This window comes from Capricornis sumatraensis, chromosome 4 (genome assembly GCF_032405125.1).
Source record: "Capricornis sumatraensis isolate serow.1 chromosome 4, serow.2, whole genome shotgun sequence".
Classification (NCBI taxonomy): Eukaryota; Metazoa; Chordata; class Mammalia; order Artiodactyla; family Bovidae; genus Capricornis; species Capricornis sumatraensis.
Window position 1 is genome coordinate 41656424 of NC_091072.1, and position 22187 is coordinate 41678610.

General features: G+C 41.6%; 1 protein-coding gene across 1 annotated transcript in view; it reads left to right on the top strand.

Moving 5' to 3' along the window:
* The window catches only part of CSMD1 (CUB and Sushi multiple domains 1), a 1675023-nt gene that overhangs the window by 1111655 nt on the left and 541181 nt on the right, over positions 1–22187 (top strand). Inside the window, exon 10 of the mRNA XM_068971399.1 lies at positions 9525–9646. Within this exon, the coding sequence (XP_068827500.1) occupies positions 9525–9646 (122 nt within the window). The remainder of the gene's footprint in view (positions 1–9524; positions 9647–22187) is intronic.

Below are 22187 nucleotides of genomic sequence, written 5' to 3' on the forward strand. Positions count from 1 at the left end.
ACTTAGAAACATATATATTTATTCTGGGTGGTTACATATATAGCAAACAATTATACTTCTATGAAAGAAAAGGAGCATACCTATTAAGGGAATCTTTGACAAGCTTCCCTGGTGGCTCAGAGGTTAAAGCGTCTGCCTGCAATGTGGGAGACCTGGGTTTGATCCCTGGGTCGGGAAGATCCCCTGGAGAAGGAAATGGCAACCCACGCCAGTATTCTTGCCTGGAGAATCCCATGGGTGGAGGAGCCTGGTGGGCTACAGTCCACGGGGTCGCAAAGAGTCGGACACGACTGAGTGACTTCACTTTCACTTCACACTTTCACTTTGCCATCGGGGTGTATTTCTATAAGAAGGAGAGATGGAGTCAATCACTCAAAATATGACGTTTTTCTTTCTACCCTGTATCATCTGCAGCTTTTCATGAGTGGAGTGTAGATAAATTAAGGAATCGATCATCCCTCTCTCGTGTCCCTTGGCATTTTTGCATCAGTGTAGGATTATATTTGTAAGCAATATGGATGAGAAGAGGTGGAGCTGTGTGTCTGAGCATATCCTACTTTCTGAACTAGAAAGGGCTTATCTGGGAGTCTTGTGGTTAAGCAAGGAACATGTCCTCCACACTCAGCTCCCTTTCCCTGCCCTGTCCTCACTTCCTGTCCACACAGCCTTCTCCCAAGAGGTCAGCTTCCTTCTGCAAAGCTGGCAGGAACATCCCTCCCTCCAGTCTGGGTGACAGTCTTCTATTTATCAAGTAGTCGCCATGTACCATGGCCTAATCGGGTACACATACAGATGGAAGGCCAAGCGCTTCAGTGCATCTTAGGCTGACCCTATAGAGGACCACTTCATGGAGCCTCTATAGCAGGGCTCTCAGCCAGAAATAAAATGCAAGCCACTGATCTAATTTTAGGGAGCTCAAATCTGATGATCTGTGACAACCTAGAGGGGTGGGATGGAGGTTCAAGAGGGAGAGAAAATACATATACCTATGGCTGATTCCTGTCAATGTATGACAGAAAGCAATGCAATATTGTAAAGCAATTATCCTCCAATTAAAAATAAATAAGTTGTTTTAAAAAAGTATCTAGTAGCCAGATTGGAAAAGAAGCAGGTGCAGTTAATTTTAAGAATATTATTTAACCCTAAACGTTTCAATTATTTTAATGTATAGTCGAAAAGACTCTAAGGAGATACCTTTTCTCCCTGCTTTGTTTTATTCATGCTATGTCTTGGACATTCAGTGTGCATTTTACACCCCAGCTCCGACCAGTATCATTTCCAGCGCTCAGTCGTCAAATGTGCTGGTGGCTGCCACAGACAGTGCACGCTCACTGCTGCTCTCAGCTCAGTCGAGCTCCCTCCGCTCTCAACACCCTTGTGGGTGTGAAGGGCAGAACTTGTCTCTTTGAGTCACAAGCAGTTTCCTGGCTGGTGCCCCTCATTTCTCCTACTAAAACCCATCCATTTTCCAGGTTGGCAATGTTTAGGAACCCTGTGTCTGTCATCATCCCCTCCTTTGAACAGTGTCTCTACTGGCTTTTAATGACTGATTCCCCAACTAAAGAAGAGCTGAGAAACCTTTATTGAAGTGGAGATTTTATGACTGTTCTCTAAAGATGGCTTTAGCTGTCTAAAATGTAGGGGGAAATGGGTAACATAAAGCGTAATGCTATTTCATGCTACACGAAACAGAATACAGGAATCTTTACTTAGCTATCCGTAGGTTCCAAACACCAAGGGCAATTTTTCAAGTTCATCTTCCCCTCTGTGCTACTGCCGTAATACTTTGTCAGTCAGAGGTGAGCAGTACAGTTTGGGTACTCCTGACGCACTCTGAGCTTTTAAAGCAGCCCTCATATTGATCATCTCAGCCACATGTTCTAAATTCAACCATCTATCAAATGCAATAAAATGCCCCTGGTCTGAGCACTGCACACATTATGAGATTTCAGATCAGTCAATTGACGAAGGGCTGATTCTCAAGGTTCTGATCTTCATGAAGGGTCTCTAACTCTTAAGTAATTACCGTGCCTTCTCCATGGGAGGATTATTGGATAGAAGCATTTGATAAATGGCAGTGAGTCAGGAGGGCTCTTTCACATCTGGACACTGGGTCCTAAGCCAATGCCTACATTAGCTAATTAACCCTGAGGATGAGGGATGTTACCTTTTCTTCCTGTTAGCACACAGATGAATGGTTGCCATAGCTCAGTAATTACACAAGTGATTTTGTTTGAAATTATACTTACTTCATTTAGGGATATGAAAACAACCATTATGATTTTTCACAGGGTAAAATATTATGAGCTGTTTGAAACTGTACAAGTATCTTTAACTGGCGATATTTTTTTTTTAATAAGCAAACAAAATAGAGAAGAAGAGGATGTACTTGTATTTTTTTGAGTAAAATGTTTCAGCTGGCATTTATTCCATCAGTGTTTGAGCGGGGTATATAGAGAGAATTTCTTTTAATGCTAATGCACATTAATCTGTGGAATTAATATTTTTAGTTGCTCTCTGAGTTGACAGTGCACATAAGAAAAGTGAAGTGGTTTTTGCAGTTGTAACTGTGGTTGCATGGACGCCAGTTACAGCCTCAGGGGGTCACAGAATAAAGCTATTATCTCAGGACTCCAAGTCAGGTTAGCCTAGCAGTATCCTTAACTTATTAACTTGTCACTTACTGAGAACTTTACAGTGTAATCTTCCCTACTCATATTTTCTCTCCATACAGAAATAACCTTCTAAATAGTATTGAAAAGACCATTTATACCTGAAAGATAACTTCATTCTACTAGACTAAGAGTCCAGAGCCAATTTGAAGACTATATTTTAATACTGATTATTATGTCAGGTAGCTATGAGCCCATAGACTTAAAGAAACATACACTTTAAAGGAAAAGACAACAACAACTTCTTTGTCATAGATATAAAAAAAAAAAAATCTATGCACTCCAAACTTTTAAAGCAGACCTTATATTGATTATCTCAGCCACATGTTCTAAATTCAACCATCTATCAAATGCAATAAATGCCTATGGTCTGAGCACTGCACATATTATGAGATTTCAGATCAGTCAGTTAAGGAAGGAGTTGACCTTGGTTGAGAGCTCTTAGGATTTACTCTAAGAATTTTCATATATAACAAACATTGGTATATTTAGTACATTTATCACGTTGTCCATTACATCCCTAGCACTGATTTGTCTCATAGCTAAAGCTTTGTACCATCTGACCATCTTCTTCCAATCCTCCCCTCCACTGTTCCGCACCTCTTAGTAACCACAAATCTCATCTATTTTTTATGAGTTTGTTTGTGAAGTGTAATTGCCTAGAACATCATGTTAATTCCTGTTACCCAACATAGTGATTCCATATTTCTATAAAGTACAAAATTATCATGACAATAAGCCTAGTTATCATATATCACCATAAAAAGTTATTAAATTATTATTGGCTATATTCTCTAAGCTATGACTCATTTATTTGATGACTGGGATTTTATTCCTCTTAATTTCTAACACGTTTAACTTTTACTTTAATTTCAGTGAATTTGGACAAATTTCTGTTTTCACTTCTAGACTTCTAAGGATATGTACTTTTTACTTGAGTGTCACGGGAGAAAAACATGTTTTTCTCTATTTCTTATTAAGTTACTGAAGATAACAAAGTCATGTATTTTTATGCCACTGCTCTCAAATTCACCTGACATAAAATGACTTGGAAACCAGTGTTAATCGGGTGCTAATAATGCTCCTGGAACAAGCCTGGGGCGTTTCTGACAGCCTGCCTGTGTTTGTTGTCTTCCTTCTGCCTGGAACGCTTCTCCTGCAGACCTCCAGGTGGCTCTCCATCCCGCATCCACCATCACATGGCATCTCATCCAAACCCTTCTGTGCCCACCCTCTTCCAGATGCTCTGTGAACCCTGACTCTGCTTTCCTGCAGAAGCCGAGTGTCCTCCTGACATTAGACATTAGTGTGGTTAATCCCCTGATGAAGGCACGGAGCTTCATTTTTTCCCTCGTTGCTGCATCCTCTGTGCTGGAAACAGCCCCAGCTCTCAGTAAGCACTCGCTGTGCGTTTTCTTTTTACTCCCTGTGCTGTGGCGTGTGGCGCTCTACTTACATTCTTTCCTCCCGTCCTCAGAGAAATCATGGATGAAACTATGATTATCATAGGAAGTGGATAACCCGAGAGGCTTACAATGAAATAACTTAACACATCTGATAGCTTCATAAACCAGATCTGGAACTCAAGAGTGATTCAGAAAAGCAAGCTCTTAACCTCTGACATGCTTTCTCCATTTTGGCTAAGTCTGGATATGGACATAAAATTGGTGGTTTTCTTTTAAATTCTACAAGAATCACATTATCCGATATAATTCTTAAGTTGCTTTTAAAAAGCTTCCAAGTCCAGATATCCTATTAATTAAAGTTTAATCAATGAGAATATTCTCTTCAATTTAATTGCATTAAGTAGTTACTATAGAATGGCAAAGCTTCCCGGAACTGATTGAACATAAATAGATAAATTACTACTTCAAGTTGCGTAGGATAAATCATGTGAAACAAATACATGTTACACTTAACAAATACTCAATGATTAATGGGTAAATAGCACATATTGGCATTCAAAACTGGTTAGTTTTCTTCTCCCTTTCCACTTTCCTTCTTTATATATTTCCAGTGATCATTTTATAAATTCTAGTTTAATTTTAAAAACACATAAGATATAAGTAAAATTTGAGGTTACAAGTTTAGAACACTGTCATATAAGTACTATTAACTGTACATTAATTAGATCATGGTTATTATCAAAGAACATCTATTAAGCATTTTTAAGATTTCTGTGCAAATTACTTTACGTTAGGTATTATATTTCCAAAAAGATTCTGACATGGGGGAATGCCTTGGCAGGAGCAGGAAGTGGTGAGTGTGTACTCAACTCTAAAATGTGTAAATGTGTATATACATTTCCATTATGGGAATGTATTTATATCTTTCTGTAAAGACTTGCTTGACACTGGCATATTGTAATTACCTAATTATTTGCTTAATTAAATACTTTGTTGACTAATTGAGTATGTGTTTAGCACAGAAGCAACTGTTTGGGAAGTAGGTCCTGGTCTCCAAGGACACAGTGAGACTGCTCATCACAATCAGAGCAGGTGGCTAAGCCTTCTCGTGTCTGAGCAGCTGCACAGCCCTTCTGGGGAGGAGTGAGGAGCCAGCAGAGTCCAGGAGAGGAGAGAGACGGGCAAGGGGGGAAAGCTTCAGAGTCAAATCATACAGTCTTCTGATCATCAGTCCAGTCTGTACTCAGTTATAGCAACAAACTGCAGCTTAGATGTGGTTAGTAGATAAACTGAGCTTACCCGCCCACCTTCTGCAGAAGGCTCTGCACACCCTCACCATCCTAACTGAGCATGACCCTCAGGCTGGTGGCAGAAACTCCCTCCACAATCATTCCCAGAACTTACAAATTTAGAACACTGTCGCATAAGTAACATTAAATGTACATTAATTAGATCATGGTTATTATCAAAGAACATTTATTAAGCATTTTTAAGATTTGCCTAAAAATCTGGCCTGCTGATGTTCACTCACGGGATACACTGCAACGCAGCTTTAGTCTCATCTCTCTGGCTGTTCTGTGTTCTTCTCTGGCTCTTCTTATCCTTCTGAAAGCCTGGGTGTTTGACAAACCTGACAGAGACTGAAGGCAATGGAAGACAATTAGCCTTACGGTGCTGGAAGCTGATGGAAGGAAGAAGGGGAGAGTGACGGGCAGGAGTGGTGTTCGCTCTGCTGCCCCCTATCAGCAGCTCAGGGAGATCGCAGCTTAGTCTGAGCCTTTCACAGAACCAGAGCATAGAGGGAAAACCCAGACAGGGTGTCTGCAGGAGATGTAGAAGAGAACGTCCAGTCTGCGCTTCAGCCTCTTGCAGACTTGGAGAATGGCACATAGAGATCATGGTAACTCAAGATACGTTACCATTATCTGGTAGAAACTCTACACATGGGATGTTGAACTTTGGGTTGTCACCAGTAGCAAATCTGGTGGTTGTGACTAGTAGCAAAGCCTTGATACAAGAAAACAGAACCTAATGAATTGTAACTGGTGTGATGACAATCGGATCATCACACGATGAAGAGGCAGACAATTAAAATGTGGCCAACTTAAAAAATCAAGACTGAGGTACCAGCTAAAAGGGTCAACAGTTCCCCAAGAGGATTAGAACTATTTAGACTATCAGTCTACTCCAAAACTGCAGCAACAAGTATCTATGGGGGTACTATTAAACACCAGGAATTGTTCTAATTGTTGAGATTACACATAGCAAGCAAAACAAAACAAAACAAAACAAAATCCCTGCCATGAATGTTCTCACATATTTCATTTCAGCTGATTATTTTGATGTCTTAATTAAAAGAATGAGTAGAAAAACATTCAAAAGCTAATTTATTAGGGAAATGTACTGCAAAAAATATGTACAGTTCTAAGAAAAAGAAAAAAATGCAAACTAATTTGACAACTTTTGGTGAGAAATACCTCTGAAAGGACTGGATTCACAACTCACTCTGTATGAAACACAATACCATCTATACAGCAAAGTTTAGAAAATGTGCTACTTTCCCATGAATATTTTACTAGTAGTTATCTCTCTAAAAATATAATCACTAATAATCCTATCTCCCCAAGCAGTGGGTAAGATGAATTTCATGAAGATGAATTTCATAAGTCAAGTTAGAGGTCAGGCTTCAAAGCAGACAACTGGGACCCATGGCCATCGATGGGCTGTCAGATTTGGCAAACTTTCCAGCAGAGTGGCAGCTGGGGCTAATGACTGGAGGAGTACAAATTGTCAGCGGGAATGTAGCACATTAGTTCCCCACAGTACACATTCTTCAGATGAGTTTGTCTTTAAGTTTGAAATGCTTAGACCAAGCACTTGGATAGTATTAGTTCAAAATTAGTCAACACTACATTGTGCTTGTCAGCTCTTCCATATGAAATTTCACAAGGTAGAAATGTGTAACACAAAGGTATGTTGACTCAAATTTTATTGTAAACTGTTTTGCTAAGGTTTTTCTAATTAATACCAGTAATATTATTGTTGCTGTTTAGTCACTCAGTTGTATCTGAATCTTTTGCTACCCCATCATGGACTGTGGCCCACCAGGCTCCTCTGCCCATGAGATTTCCCAGGCAAGAGCACTGGAGTGGGTTGCCACTTCCTTCTCCAACTGGTAATATTAGAATACTTTAAGAAAATTGTGGATCCGAAGTTCATGATCCTCTTAGGAACACACTCCTGGAAGTAGACCCCTTGGAGGGTGAAGCTGCACAGTGAAGGTATATGTGCTTGTGGGCACTGCTTTACTAGAAGACTTTGGGTCCAGGACACACCCACTGGGCTTTGGAAACCAAAGTGCCTTCTATCCATATTGATGAAATGCATGCATGCATGCTAAGTTGCTTCAGTAGTGTCAGACTCTGTGTGACCCCAAGGACAGCAGCCCACCTGGCTCCCCTGTCCATGGGATTATCCAGGAGTGGGTTGCCAGTTCCTTCTTCAGTATTGATGGAAAAGGTGGTATTCATTTGAATGCAAATGCTAATATTTTGAAAAATAGCTTTCATGTTTTTGTTAATCAGTGTCTAGTGGGTTAATTCTTAGCTAGTATCAAGTAACAAAAATGTTGTCTAAAGTCATTTTCTCACTTTTGTGTGTGTGTGTGTGTCCACAACTATCGACATTAGATATGGTGCTGAAGATGTACAGTGAAGAAAGGATGCTTTCCCAAGATCAAGGGGTTCACAGTCTTTTAAGAAAGAGATTTGTAGGTTAATAATGACAAAAAAGGAGTATTATTAGAAATAGGCATAATCAACATTATTGCTATATCGATATAAATGGAAAAGGGAATAGTTAGGCACTGCCTGATTAAACGGTTTCTTCAGCCTCCTCCTCTGCAAGATGGCCCCTGGGAGTCAGAAGCCAGTTCTGTTTCGTGCTGCAGCTTAACCTCCTAGAACAGCACCTAACCTGTACCGAAGCTCAGCTGGCAAGGAGGAGGGAAGGAAGGACGGGTGATGACTAAAGCCTGGTCTTCAGTGGATGGCAGTTTAGTCAGTTTATGTTATATGACATCTTAGGGAAACGAACCCAAACTTCTCTTACATTAGTGCTTATTTATGAAGCTTCCTTTCCTCCACTCTTCTCAAACGCAGCTCAAATTATTAATGTCAAGAATGGAGTTTTGGATGACATTTGATTTCCAAAACTTGAGTATTCACTTTTTAAAAATCTCCTTTTCTAAAGAGAAGATCAATTGAAATATTTTTGTATTCAAAACTTAGTCATTTTTATTGGGTCATGCCATTTATATGCTCTTTCAATTTTAAGGTATTTTCTTTTTCCTTTTGGAGTCATCATTTCTATTTTCTTTCTTCATACTTTCAACTGCATTTTAAGTTGTAATTTGCATTGTGATATAATTTGTTATAGAATAAAATCTAAAACTTGAGAGGAACTTTAAACATCATCTCTTGCATCATTCTCACTTAAAATAGAAAGAATGAGGGACTTCTCTGGTGGTCCAGTGGTTGAGAATCTGCCTGCCGATACAGGGGACTAGGGGTTTGATCCCTGGTTTGGGACGATTCCACATGCCGTTGGGCAATGAAGCCTGAGCACCACCACTCCTGAGCCCATGCTCTGGAGCTGGGAGCCTCGACAAGGGAAGCCCACACATGGCAGCTAGAGGGTAGCTCCCACTCTCCCCAGCTAGAGAGAGCCCACTAGCAGCAACAAAGACCCAGTGCAGCCAAAAATAAGTAAATAAATTTTAAAATAGGAAGGTTGAGGTTGTGGGAGCTGGGATTACTTATGCAAGGACATATCCTGTAGGGCATAGTTGAGACGTTAATTCTGGTCTCCTGAATTCATATTGCATTGTGTGCACCCAAACGCCTTATCAGACCCTCTCTGCAGGAGTCAGATTGGGGCCTGAAATGGGTTAATTTGGTTTGACATTGTCAAGGTGCTGTTGTCGAGATTCCCCGGTGGCTCAGATGGTAAAGAGGCTGCCTGCAATGCAGGAGACCTGGGTTCAATCCCTGGGTAGGGAAGATCCCCTGGAGAAGGAAACAGCAACCCACTCCAGTAGTCTTGCCTGGAAAAATCCCATGGACGGAGGAGGCTGGTGGGCTACAGTCCATGGGGTCACAAAGAGTCGGACACGACTGAGTGACTTCACTTCACTTCAAGGTGCTGTTGTCAGCTCATTCTGTGAAGGGTAATGCTTTGGGAAATGTAATAAAGAGTTCCAGGGAAGCACTGCAAGTACCAAGCAAACGTTCTGAAGGCTGAGTAAAATCTACTTGCCAATTTGATTTCACAAGCAGTTCTTTATCACAGTCGAGCAAGAGCTAACTTGAAGTTCCATGTGCATTTTGTGTCTTCATCACACAGATGAAATCCTGTAGAAAATAACGTCATCTCTGTGTATTTCTAGCAAGAACATGTGGATCGAATCTGCGTGGGCCCAGTGGCGTCATTACCTCCCCTAATTACCCAGTTCAGTACGAAGACAATGCTCACTGTGTATGGGTCATCACTACGACGGATCCTGACAAGGTAAGACTCCCAGCTCCCCTCTGTACATCTGACGAACTCAACTCTCTGCTTTGGCAACTGTTTACCATGAACAACCTGGTGAGTGCCATGCACGCTTACATCTTGTTTGAACTGAAAATCTGCTGCTTCATGGTGTGTCAGTCTATCCGCCTTTATTGGAAAGCCTGCCTAGGATTCAGTTATAAAGTATTCTCAGTGTGCTTGCCTCCTACTGCTTCTGAAGGTTACATCTATGCCATGGCTTTATTTCCAGTTTGATTGTCATATAACAATTGACATAGGACATTGTTTTAGTGTAAGGTGTGCGACATGATGATTTGATATGTATTTATATAGAAAACTGGTTACTGTGATGTTTAGTTAACATGTATCACCTTGTATAGTTAAATTATTCCTTCCTGTGATGAGAACTTTTCATCTCAGTAGCAGTCAGTATGGAGCAGGCAATGGCACCCCACTCCAGTACTCTTGCCTGGAAAATTCCATGGACAGAGGAGCCTGGAAGGCTGCAGTCCATGCGGTCACTAAGAGTCGGACACGACTGATCGACTTGACTTTCACTTTTCTCTTTCATGCATTGGAGAAGGAAATGGCAACCCACTCCAGTGTTCTTGCCTGGAGAATCCCAGGGACAGGGGAGCCTGGTGGGCTGCCGTCTATGGGGTCGCACAGAGTTGGACACGACTGAAGCGACTTAGCAGCAGCAGTAGCAGCAGCAGTCAGTGATCAGTCGATGGCCTCTGGGTGGAATGTGGGGAGTGAAAGAGGAGGCTCCGTGGGAAGGTGGTTTTGATTCTCTTAACACTGTGTACACACGGTTTCCCCTTGTGGCACCTGCTGCAAGGGGAGAGGAGGAGGGATCCAGAATGGCTTTGGGGAGGGTGGTGAAACCCGGACCAGAATGGGCACAAGGTCCAGCCTCCCAGGGAAGTCCCAGTGAACATCCGCTGTCCTTGCATAATTACTGATGATAACACCCTTCTTTATTCTCCTAATCATCCCAGGCTGGAACAATTAGATTCTAAGTTCTCTCTACCTGGAAACAGGGAAAGGACCTCAGAAACCAGCCCTTTATGGGAAGGGAGAATGGGTTTGGCTCTGAGTGCAGTGAGAGTGAGGGGCTTGCTGTATCTCCAAACGTGTGTCCCTCAGAGAGGTCAGCTCGGGATTCCCAGGTGTGTCCTTAGCTGCTGAAACCTGGGATGAGTGTGACATCATACAGAGAGGCCAGAGAGAGCTGAAGAGAGTCCTGCCGGTGGCATCACGTTTCTCTCAGGGATGTTGGAGGGTGCACTGGGCTCCACCATGAGTGACGGGGATCTTGCAAGCGGAAGCATCCACGTCAAGGTTTGAAATACTAAACTCTTATGTGGATGATGCCCTGGCATTTCAGCACAAAAGCAGAAGCTCCAGATGAAATCTTCAGGGAATTTGGTTAATTCCCTCCCAATAGTTTAAAATTCATTTACATTCAGATTGCAAATAGATAATCATAAACATTTTTCTATATGAAAGATACCCCTATATATCTGTGTTTCTATTTCTTTTCTGTTGTCAACTGAAAAAAAGGCACAACCTGAAAGTTGAGAATTAGCGTCATTTGGAGGGCATACAGAGGACATAGGGACTTCCTGGTGGCTCAGTGGTGAGGAAACCGCCTACAATGCAGGAGACATGGATTCGATCCCTGAGTCAGGAAGATCCCCTGGAGGAGGGAAGGGCAACCCGCTCCAGTATTCTTGCCTGGAGAATCCCAGGGACAGAGGAGCCTGGGAGTCAGGCTTCTCTGACTGAGGAGACACGACTGAGTGATGAAGCATGCGTGCATGCACAGAGGATGTATGCCCATGAGACAGGCTCTCAGATGACTGCAGGGGGCTGTTCAGGGCAGGTCAGGGAGGAACCAGGATATATAGCAGTTTTGGGGGGAAAATATGTAGTCAAACATCAAAAGATTACTGTTAATAGAAGAAAAGCAGACATTTGAATCTAGTGAATTTTAGCTCTTTTCTATGCTTGGGAAGATGCGGAGCCTGGACTCAGTGGGATCCCTGCTTGGATGTGCATCTCAAGCTTCCAGGGCCAGTGACCTGCTTTCCTCCACCTTGAGTGCCCCCACAGGGCAGTGACTTGGGGCTTGATGGACACAACGTCCTTCACTTACTGACGTGGCAGGCGACATTCTCTGTCCACACTGTATGTACTAGAATGACCAAAATCTCTATGCAGACAAAAGCAGCTTAGAGTTACTCTTGTCTAAATTCTTCATTCAACAGCAAGGAAGCTGAGGCCCAGGAAGGTAAGCTTTCAGAGCTGTTTACTCCTATTGCAGGATAGAAACATGCCTGCTCTTTGCAGAGCTCTAACAGCCTCTTCGTCAGCTTTCTTCCTCCTGGAAGAAGAGTTGTTTCTTTTGCAGCTATCTGTTCCATTATCACTTTGATGAGAACCACAAGGAAATGAAGTGGTAGGTTATTCAGTGTGGTGATAGGATGCTCTTGGCTGTAGATAATAGGAGAGCTGACTAAAAGCCAAACATTTTTAGGGAAATGTTTCATGCAATGAACGGGCAGAGCCAGGGAGATTCCAGGTTTAATTAAGCTGAGGGCTCTGGTGTGTAGCCCTTTCTGCTCTGCTTTGCTCTCTGAGCAGTGATCACATACCCCTCAGGTCGCAAGATGCTACCATACCATCATGTTCAGTGCTCAAGGAAGAAACGCTGTATGTCTTCCTGAGAAATAGCAGGAATTGTCTAGAAACTCCTAGATGCTCCCCTTAAGACCACTTGGGCTAGATGTCCATGCTCAAGGTACTGAGCAGCTGGAGGAATGAACCATCTGGAAGTCAGAGAAAGGGCTGGTGGTTGTTGGTGACTACCACACACAGATAAGCAAAAGGTCAAGGGAAGAGTTTTCAGTTATCACCAGATTCCGCTTTTGCTTTTGAAATGTTTCACATCCCATTATCTTCCTGTTCCACTGGACACCAGTGGGCTAATGTTAGTTAAAACTCATGAAATTTGTTCCTTGGCATTTTGAAGTTGATTTTAAAACCTGGCCAAGCTGCAAAATGACAAATGAAACAATGAATTATGCAGTTTGGGTTTATGGATTTCTCTCATTATACAAGTTCACTTTTCTCTCTCATGTTTGTGCACACTTACATAGGTTTTTGTAAAGACTTCGTATATATTTTGTTGATTCTGAACACGTAACAATTAACAAGTTAAATTTCAGGAATTTTGGGTTACACTGCTCCAGAAATTTCTTTGCCTTCCTTCATTTATTTTGGTGAGTTGCTCAGAGAACAAGCAAAGCTTCTGCGTGGATAGGCTCACACGGATCCTCAAACAAGAGCACCACTTAGACACCTGAAGGCATCTCAATTAAGCAGAATTACCATCCAAATTAAGCAGCAGACATTGCCATTAAGCATAATTAGGCCTAATTTGATTCCTTGGGAGACATTCCAAATAAGGGGGTTTCCCGATTAAGTTTGTGGTGACGAAGGTATATTACATTTTGAGCATAAGAGTAAAGAACAGTTACATCAAGATTCCCAGGCAACAGCTCTTGCTAGAATACTAACAGCATTCTAGACAAGAAGGGTTAGCACACCTTGGTTTGTTGTTTGACATGCTTTGTAAATGTTAAGAAATAGGGTAGAATAAAAATCTAAAATCGATTTCCAAATTGATTAATTAATGAGAGATGAGTTAATAAACTCCTCTTATGTTGAAAGATTAGCCCTCTCATGATGACTTACACTCTTTCCTGGTCTTAGACCTGCTTTGACAATTAGATAACCATGTTCCATGTGTCAGTTTATACCAAGTGTTAACATAAAATGGCTCATACAGAGTAGTCATTGTGGGAAGTTCCTTGTGTCTCTTGGTAAAGTATGTTGTAAATATAAGATTGTGGAATGCCAAGTTAAATCCACTTACTTACGTATGTTTGTTTATATAATTATCACAATATATATTAGGTTAGGATAAATATTATATATAATGCATATTTGGAGAATTATATGTGCTAATATGTATATTATATTAATATGCATATATTAGGAAAACATGCTATGTAGGCAGAAAGCTTAAAAGAAATAGTTCCTCAAGAAGATTCACTTTAATAGAGAAGTGAGTTTCTAAACACTCAATTGTATTTTTCTTGCTGAACTAGCCCAGTAGAAATTCATTAAAAATTAACACAGTAATATGATACTTATTAATATATTTCATTATAGATACATTCAATTATCCATATTTTCCAAGATAAAACTCTTGAGGATGCCTGTGATCAAATTCTTAAGAAAGTAATCTGGTTAGTGAACCACAGATTATGGGAACTTTTAGCAAATGCTCTCAAACATGCATCACTGGAGCTTTCATTGAAAGGATTAAACATGGAAGATAGCTTTCCTTAGAATCCTTTGATATATGGATATTGTGTGTGTGTTTTTCTCTAATACATTTGGCTGGCAAAATTTCAGTACTTAATTTTAATTTGAGCTCTTCAGAGAGTAGTGTTTTTGTTGGTGTTAAACTCAGGATTGAAGTGATATAAGGCTTTTGAACTTTGTCTTATGTGGTTCGTCCATTGAACTCTGTGTTATGTGGTTCATCCAGGCTGCTATAACAAAATATCGCAGCCTAGGTGTGTGATATGTAAAACAGATGTTTAATGCCTAACAGCTTTGAACCCCAGTGTGTCCTTATGGTGTTAACAGCTCCTGCTTCTGAAGGTTGTTGTGAAGAGTATAAAGTCAGTATAAAGCACCTGAACATATTTCTCCAGACACTACACAAGTGCCTCCTTCCTCACCTCCTCTCAGTTCCACCTCCCTCACCTCCCCCTCCTCCTTTCATTATTGCTACTGACCACATTCAGTGAGATATCAGTGGAACCTGCATGGCAGCTGTTGGTGCCAGGTGTCAGTCCAGGGCACAAGGGCAGGACATCATACTGCCCACAGTCACGTGCACAGATCTGAAGTCCACAAGATCGGAAATGGGAGATCTCAGGTCTTCATTTTAATTATGAGGCAGAAGGGACCTACATGGGGCTTCCCAGGTCCTGCTTGTGAAGAAGCTGGCTGCCAGTGCAGGAGATGCAAGAATCATGGACCTGATCCCTGGTTTGGGAAGATCCCCTGGAGGGGAAAATAGCAACCCACTCCAGTATTCTTGCCTGGAAAATTCTATGGACAGAGGAGCCTGGAGGGCTCCAGTCCATTGGGTTGCAAAGAGCGTAGGATGAGCGACTGAGCATAGGGACCTAAATCAGAACAATGAACAACATCAGATTTGGAGAGAAGAAAATGAATTCGAGATATATTTAAGGGATGGCAGATGACACCACCCTTATGGCAGAAAGTGAAGGGGAATTGAAAAGCCTCTTGATGAAAGTGAAAGAGGAGAGTGAAAAAGTTGGCTTAAAGCTCAACATTCAGAAAACTAAGACCATGGCATCTGGTCCCATCACTTCATGGGAAATAGATGGGGAAACAGTGGAAACAGTATCAGACTTTGTTTTTTTTGGGCTCCAGAATCACTGCAGATGGTGACTGCAGCCATGAAATTAAAAGACGCTTACTCCTTGGAAAGAAAGTTATGACCAACCTAGATAGCATATTAAAAAGCAGAGATATTACTTTGCCAACAAAGGTCCATTTAATCAAGGCTATGGTTTTTCCAGTGGTCATGTATGGATGTGAGAGTTGGACTGTGAAGAAAGCTGAGCACCAAAGAATTGATGCTTTTGAACTGTGGTGTTGGAGAAGACTCTTGAGAGTCCCTTGGACTGCAAGGAGATCCAACCAGTCCATTCTAAAGGAGATCAGTCCTGGGTGTTCATTGGAAGGACTGATGCTGAGGCTGAAACTCCAATACTTTGGCCATCTCATGTGAAGAGTTGACTCATTGGAAAAGACCCTGATGCTGGAAGGGATTGGGGGCAGGAGGAAAAGGGGATGACAGAGGATGTCCATCACCGACTCGATGGACATGAGTTTGAATGAACCCTGGGAGTTGGTGATAGACAGAGAGTCCTGGCGTGCTGAGATTCATGGGGTCACAAACAGTCAGACATGACTGAGCAACTGAACTGAACTAGTCACAGCAATTTATACACCAATGAGTAACTTAATGAGTAACTCAACAGCTTAAGACAGATAAGAAATTTTGCTTTATGTTCGCTGCTTGTAAGAAAATACAACTGTTTATCAGCGCCCTTTGGGAGGAAGGAGCATTCACCTCTTTTCTTATTATTCAGGGGATTTTTTACATAACTTGAAGTAACAAATCCATACAGACACAGAAAAGGCATTCGTCTGCATTCACAACATTTTCAGAGGTTTTGAAGTGGAATTTGAATAGATACAGTTCAATGGGTTTTCTTTCCCCACTGAGGGAGCCACAGATCAGTGGAGAGCCAGAGACCAGAACCAGGGTCGAATGTCCCACCGCATCGCACCCTGTGTTTCCCTCACAGATGCCACTGTGGGGTCTATTTAACCGCCCCCTCACTTTTCTCAAAGGTCACTGACCTGTGCGGGGAAAGCCGGTTCCCTCCAGCTTCCCTTCACTGCACATTTGGCGAGGCTCCCTTGGATTCTTCTAGGTCATCATCATTCGTCTTCTGTTAGGATCCATTACCCAGTCCTTGTCGACTCTCCAGTACATCCCCTCTCTGAACCAGAGCTTTTGTCGTCAGCGTCCTCCCGATCATCACTGTTTAGTATTTGCAACTCCGTTCCTGAACTGAGTTGGGTTCCAGAGACTGCTTCCTTCTCAGGCTTCTGGACTTGCCCTTCTCAACATCCTGTCTTTTCTGTCACAGGCACACCTGCACTGTCTTCATTTTGCTCAGCTCTGACTCGATTTCTTAAGTGAAGTTTACTTATCTTTATATCTCTTCTTGGCACTCAAAAGAAAATAGGAAACAAGGTGTGTGCTTTTGATTTGGTTGCATTTTTAAGCCAAACCTGAATCACACACACACACACACGTGTGTGTGTATAATATATTCACACACACATGATGGAGTCAGCATTAGTAGTGTGCAGACTATAGTTAAGAGGTGAAGAATGCCTGTGGAGATGTAGACAAAGGCTTTGTGTGAGCAGCAATGATTGTATTGAGTTGGCCACAAAGTTCATTCAAGTTTTTCCATAAGATTTTACAGAAAAACTCTAACAAACTTTTGATTCTTGGTCCTAGGGACAAAAAGGTGGAGAAGGCTTGATATTTGTTCTTCTGTTTTCTGTAAATGGGGTGTGTGTGTGAGAGAGAGAGACAGAGAGAGAGAGAGCACTTATGATAAAGTGAGACAGAAATGTGGGTTTTCCTGAGGCTCTGTGTTTCCCTGGTTGTTTCTTCCGCTCCCAGTTAACTTCATTTCCCTCGGAATTGCTCAGCTTCCCTTTGTCTTTGTGCTTCACCGACTCAGACTTTTCATTTAAATATATCTCATTCTGCACCCTTTCTCCTTGTCAGCGCTCTTCTTATTTAAACACAACAGTAGTTATACAAGCAGGCAAACAGGATCTATTCATTCAGCAAATCTTAGAGTTCACAGTCCTGTAGATAGTTGAGGAGAGTTATGAACAGTGAGCACAGGTCTGCTCTCGTGGAGTTTCCACCATGGAAGGAAGAATGGAAACTCAGCCGCGACCCAGTGCAGTGATATCTCTGCACCTGATGACCAGGAGCCTCTGACGATGAAAGAGGATGGGGAAGTGATATCTGAAGGAAGTTATATCTACAAATTTAAACATTTGTAAAATAAAGGGAAAGTTAAAACTTTCCTTGCCACCTGGACATAAGCCAGATGTATATTTTTGTTTTAATATATGGCCTTGTGTTTTTCATGTTCTCAGATCCTGATTTAGTAAAAACTGAGGTGGCCCTCCAAAGACTTTTATGTCACCCTATTAGAAGACAAATGGAAATGTGTTCACAAGTGAAGCAGAAGTGGCTCTGTTTTTTTTTCTTCTTTTTTTCACTATCTTAAATTGGAAAAGCTAGTCTTCATACTCCAAGCATTGCAATTGAAAGCAGAAGAAATGGTCAAATTCCCCAAAGTAGAGGGGAAAAAGATTCCCAAACAGAATTAGATTTGACCAGTTCATGACTCAGAGCTAAAATTATACTTTATCTTAAGAGTTTCGAAATTTTGTTTGCTTCTCTCTTAATGATACAAAATGTGATGGTATATATTGGGAATCTTGATTTGGATGAATAAGTTTTTATCTTTTGCAAGCAAGTCTCTCTTACATCTTTGAATTTCTAGTCATAATGATGGCCATTTGATACTGAATAAGTAGCTATGGCAATGGACAGGCATGCGTTGCTTTATATCACCAATAAGGCAGAGAAAATAGTGCCAAAATTATTGTTTTTAAATAGATATAGTTATTTCCAAGCCACCAGTCTCACAAATCTACATGCTATTTAGGTCTTAAAAATGCCCAAATATGGTAAACAAAAATGTTTCATTATAAACAGAATATTATTCTCTTAGCAACATTTGTTTTATGCAACACAAAAGGTACATTTGTTGCTATTAAGCTTGGTTGTGGGTAATACTTTGCAAGCAGTTGGCTTTCCCCATATTTTGTTGCTTTCATTAAGCTGCTTTGTATTTTTGATGATGCTTGTTACCCAACTGTTCCCACCAATATGCAGACTTAAAAAGAGAGCATTCCAGAGGTCTGGATACTCTGTTCTGCTGTCTTCACAGTCCTCTAAGTACTGCTTTGGCATGTGTATTTGAAAGACTGTTAATGACTTGGGGATTGTTTCCATGGGTTTGCAGTGAAGTGTGAAGCATTGATTGCTGTCAACACCAGGAGCTGGCCCCCTGAGGGTGATGGCAGTGTGGAGGAAGCCACATCCAGTTACCCTCTGGTCATCTCTCAATGGACAGATGCTGGCAGTTGTACTTGGAACTGAATAAACCTGCCAGCTAGCAGAAGCAGAAGAAATCACACCTTTCTTTCTTTCAAATTCTCACAGTGGAGAATGCAATTATTTTCATTAACAGCAGACATATCCAACACCTGCTTCACTGTTTCGTGGTTTCCTTAAAAGGAGTGACTCTGAATTTTTCTGTGTATAATAGGAACATTTTGCTTTACTCACTTTACTAGAAATGTAAACCAATTATATCATCTCACAGAATCCCTTCTAAATTCTCTCATGACAAGCACTCTTACTTAAATTATAACAAGTACTCTTAATTAAATATTTCATGTTTAGAAAATCAATTTTGGGCATTTAGGATTCTGAGTTGTTTCAATATCTGGTGCTACTGGATATTGTGAGGAGTCTTACATACAATGTGTATGTAGAATAATACAGATTTTAAAATATCTAGAGCATAACTTTGGTAGCTACATTCATATCTTACATGCTTTGTCCTTGAAAGTAAAAGTGTTAGTCACTCAGTTGTGTCCCACTCATTGTGATGCCACATATTGTAGCCTGCCAGGCTCCTCTGTCCATGGGATTTCCCTGGCAAGAATACTGGAGTGAGTAGCCATTCCCTTCTCCAGGGGATTTTCCCAATCGAACCTCCATCTCATGCATTGTAGGCAGATTCTTTACCATCTGAGTCACCAGGCAAAGCATGAAAGTTTGTAACTTTCATATGTTACATGCTTTGTCCTTGGCCTGGGTTAAAATCACCAGTTTTAACATTCTCCCTTTTAACACCAGGAAAACATGATCTATTTAAATACTTGCTTTACGATAACTTTTGCCTGGCTTGCAGAGTCCTGTACAGATAAAATGTGATTAATATGCTCAACTATTATATAGTTCATGAAAAATGTCTGGCAGGTATATATAGACAATTAAATGAATGGAAAATTCAAACTATGATTGGCACATAGTTGAAAAAAAAAAAAAACCTCACTTTGAATGAAAAGTTTCCAGGAGCAAATGTATATATACATATATATTTTTAAATGCATATGTAAAACAAGTTTATCTTGATGTAGGATTAAAGTAAATGAGCTACAATTATGTACAATCTCCAGTGAAGCAGACTTTTAATAAGTTGCTTTGGATGTGGAATTTTCAAGGTGGAGCTCAGGTGTGCAACTCAGACCCTGAGGCACTGCCCCGCCCCCCACCCCACAAGGGGAGGGGCCAGCTGACTCATCCAGGTGACATCAGCTGTGCTCTCCCAGGATCAGCCCAGGTCTGCCTGGCCGGGTCTGGGGGATAGAATGGAGACCGTGGAGCTCTGCCTTGAAGCTCTTCCCCAGTTTCATCACATGCTCCTAGACACCCAGTCCCGTGCCAACCCCAGTTAGCAGCACTCTTCAGGTTTTCCTCCAGCTGCTCCGAGTCATCACCCTACCTTGCTGAGGTCCTTTAATGGACTGGAACCTGGTGGTATGGAGTTGGCAATAAGAAAGTAAAGGAGAGAAAGAGGATGGTATTCCTTGGTTTATGCAGAAAACCAATAAAGTCCCTGACACGGGGCTTGCTCTGTTCACGGAGGCCTCAGGCACCCTCTCCATGGGTGAATGCTCACAGCAGCTTCTTGAGAACGTTTTAGAAGCTCGGGAAGGAAAGTGAACTCAGAGGGCCTCTGTGCTCCAAAGAAATAGCCTGAGAGAGAGAGAGAGAAAGACACGGAGACCAAAGCTCTGATGGATGAAAGGTGTTTTATTCAACATTGTGTAGGTATTTATACTGTCTTATAAGATAGCTATTTTCAGCAGAGATAAAATCAAAACTTACAAGTTATCAAAGAAACATGAGGTCATCCATATGAAAGAGAGAGGTTGTAAATAATCACTTTTACCATATGGTTCATAAAAAGGAAGAGGGTACTTATCACTGTATAGAAAAACTAACAAAGGAAATGCCTGGATTCCTCAGCCCCTGGGAGAGGCTTGCATCTCCTCTTAATTCCTGAATATTCAGGAATTAATAAGGAACAGAGAATTCCTGATAGATCCAAAACAGCACACAGGAAGCCTCCTGTTAAATGCTTCCTGACACTACCTTCTGCTGCAATCTGGCCCAGGTTGTGTAAGCTAACCTGATATAGAAAAAAAAAAAAAAAAGTGCCATAGAGACAATAATTAGATTATTTCTGGGCTTTCTGTGTCAGTGTGTATTTTAAGTTTCCAGTAATTCCCTCCATCTCGCCTTCCAAAGCATACCTCTGTTTCCCCCGCAGATGCCCTCCCTGCCATGGGAAATCCCATCCCTGTCCTTATATCTTACGACAGACTCAGTTCCTCCATATAGAGAGGGTCTCTGTCACTCGTTCTAAGGTTCATGCGATTCCTTTCAGGGATTCAGAACAGGAGTCAATGAAATCATTTTTTCAAACACATGCCATAACATTTCCTTTCCATTCAACACTTGGAATGTCATTGCCCCTGTGGAATTCAGGAAGTGTGTGCCTGGGTCCAACAAGGATGGACCTTCAGGCTCTCACATCAACTCTGGGATTTGCAGGGTGGGATGACCAGGGGGCCAGGTCACCTCCAGCGTACTCGTATTTTTACCGGGTCCAAGCTATCTCTGCTCACCACAAAATAGGCCAATGAATCTGAGAGGCGAAGCGTTAAGACAAAAAAGGGACTGTATTCAGGGAGCTGCCTGACAGAAAATGTGGCAGGCTAGCACCTCAAAGTAACCATCTTGTCAGGGTCTGGATGGCAGGTTGTTTTGTAGCTGGTCAGTAGCTCGGTCATGTCTGATTCTTTATGTCCCTCTTCTTCACAATCTTGCTGAGCTCGCTCAAACTCGTGTCCATTGAGTCGGTGATGCCATCCAACTATCTCATCCTCTCTCATCCCCTTCTCCTCCTGACTTCTATCTATCCCAGCATCAGGGTCTTTTCTACAGAGTCAGCTTCAGCGTCCATCTTTCCAATGAATATTCAGGGTTAATTTAATTTAGGATTGACTGCCTTGATCTCCTTGCAGTCCAAGGGACTTTGCCATTGCCCTTCTTTGAGACTGGAATGAAAATTGACCTTTTCCAGTCCTGTAGCCACTACTGAATTTTCCAAATTTGCTGGCATATTGAGTGCAGCCCTTTAATAGCATCATCTTTTAGGATTTGAAATGTATAATCATAAGAGAGGGCAATTTAGGTCATACCTGAGTGGCCTAGTGGTTTTCCCTACTCTCTTCAGTTTAAGTCTGAATTTTACAACAAGGCGTTCATAATCTGAGCCACAGTGGGCACCTGATCTTGTTTTTGCTGACTGTATAGAGCTTTTCCAACTTCAGCTGCAAAGAATATAATTAATCTGATTTAAGTATTGACCAGCTGGTGATGTCCTTGTGTAGAGTTGTCCCTTATGTTGTTGGAAGTGGGTGTTTGCTATGACCAGTGCATTCTCTTAGCAAAACTCTGCTAGCTTTTGCCCTGCTTCATTTTGTACTCCAAGGCCAAACTTGCCTGTTACTCCATGTATCTCTTCATTTCCTACTTTTGCATTCCAGTCCCCTATGATGAAAAGGGCATCTTTTTTTGGTGTTAGTTCTAGAAGGTCTTGTAGGTCTT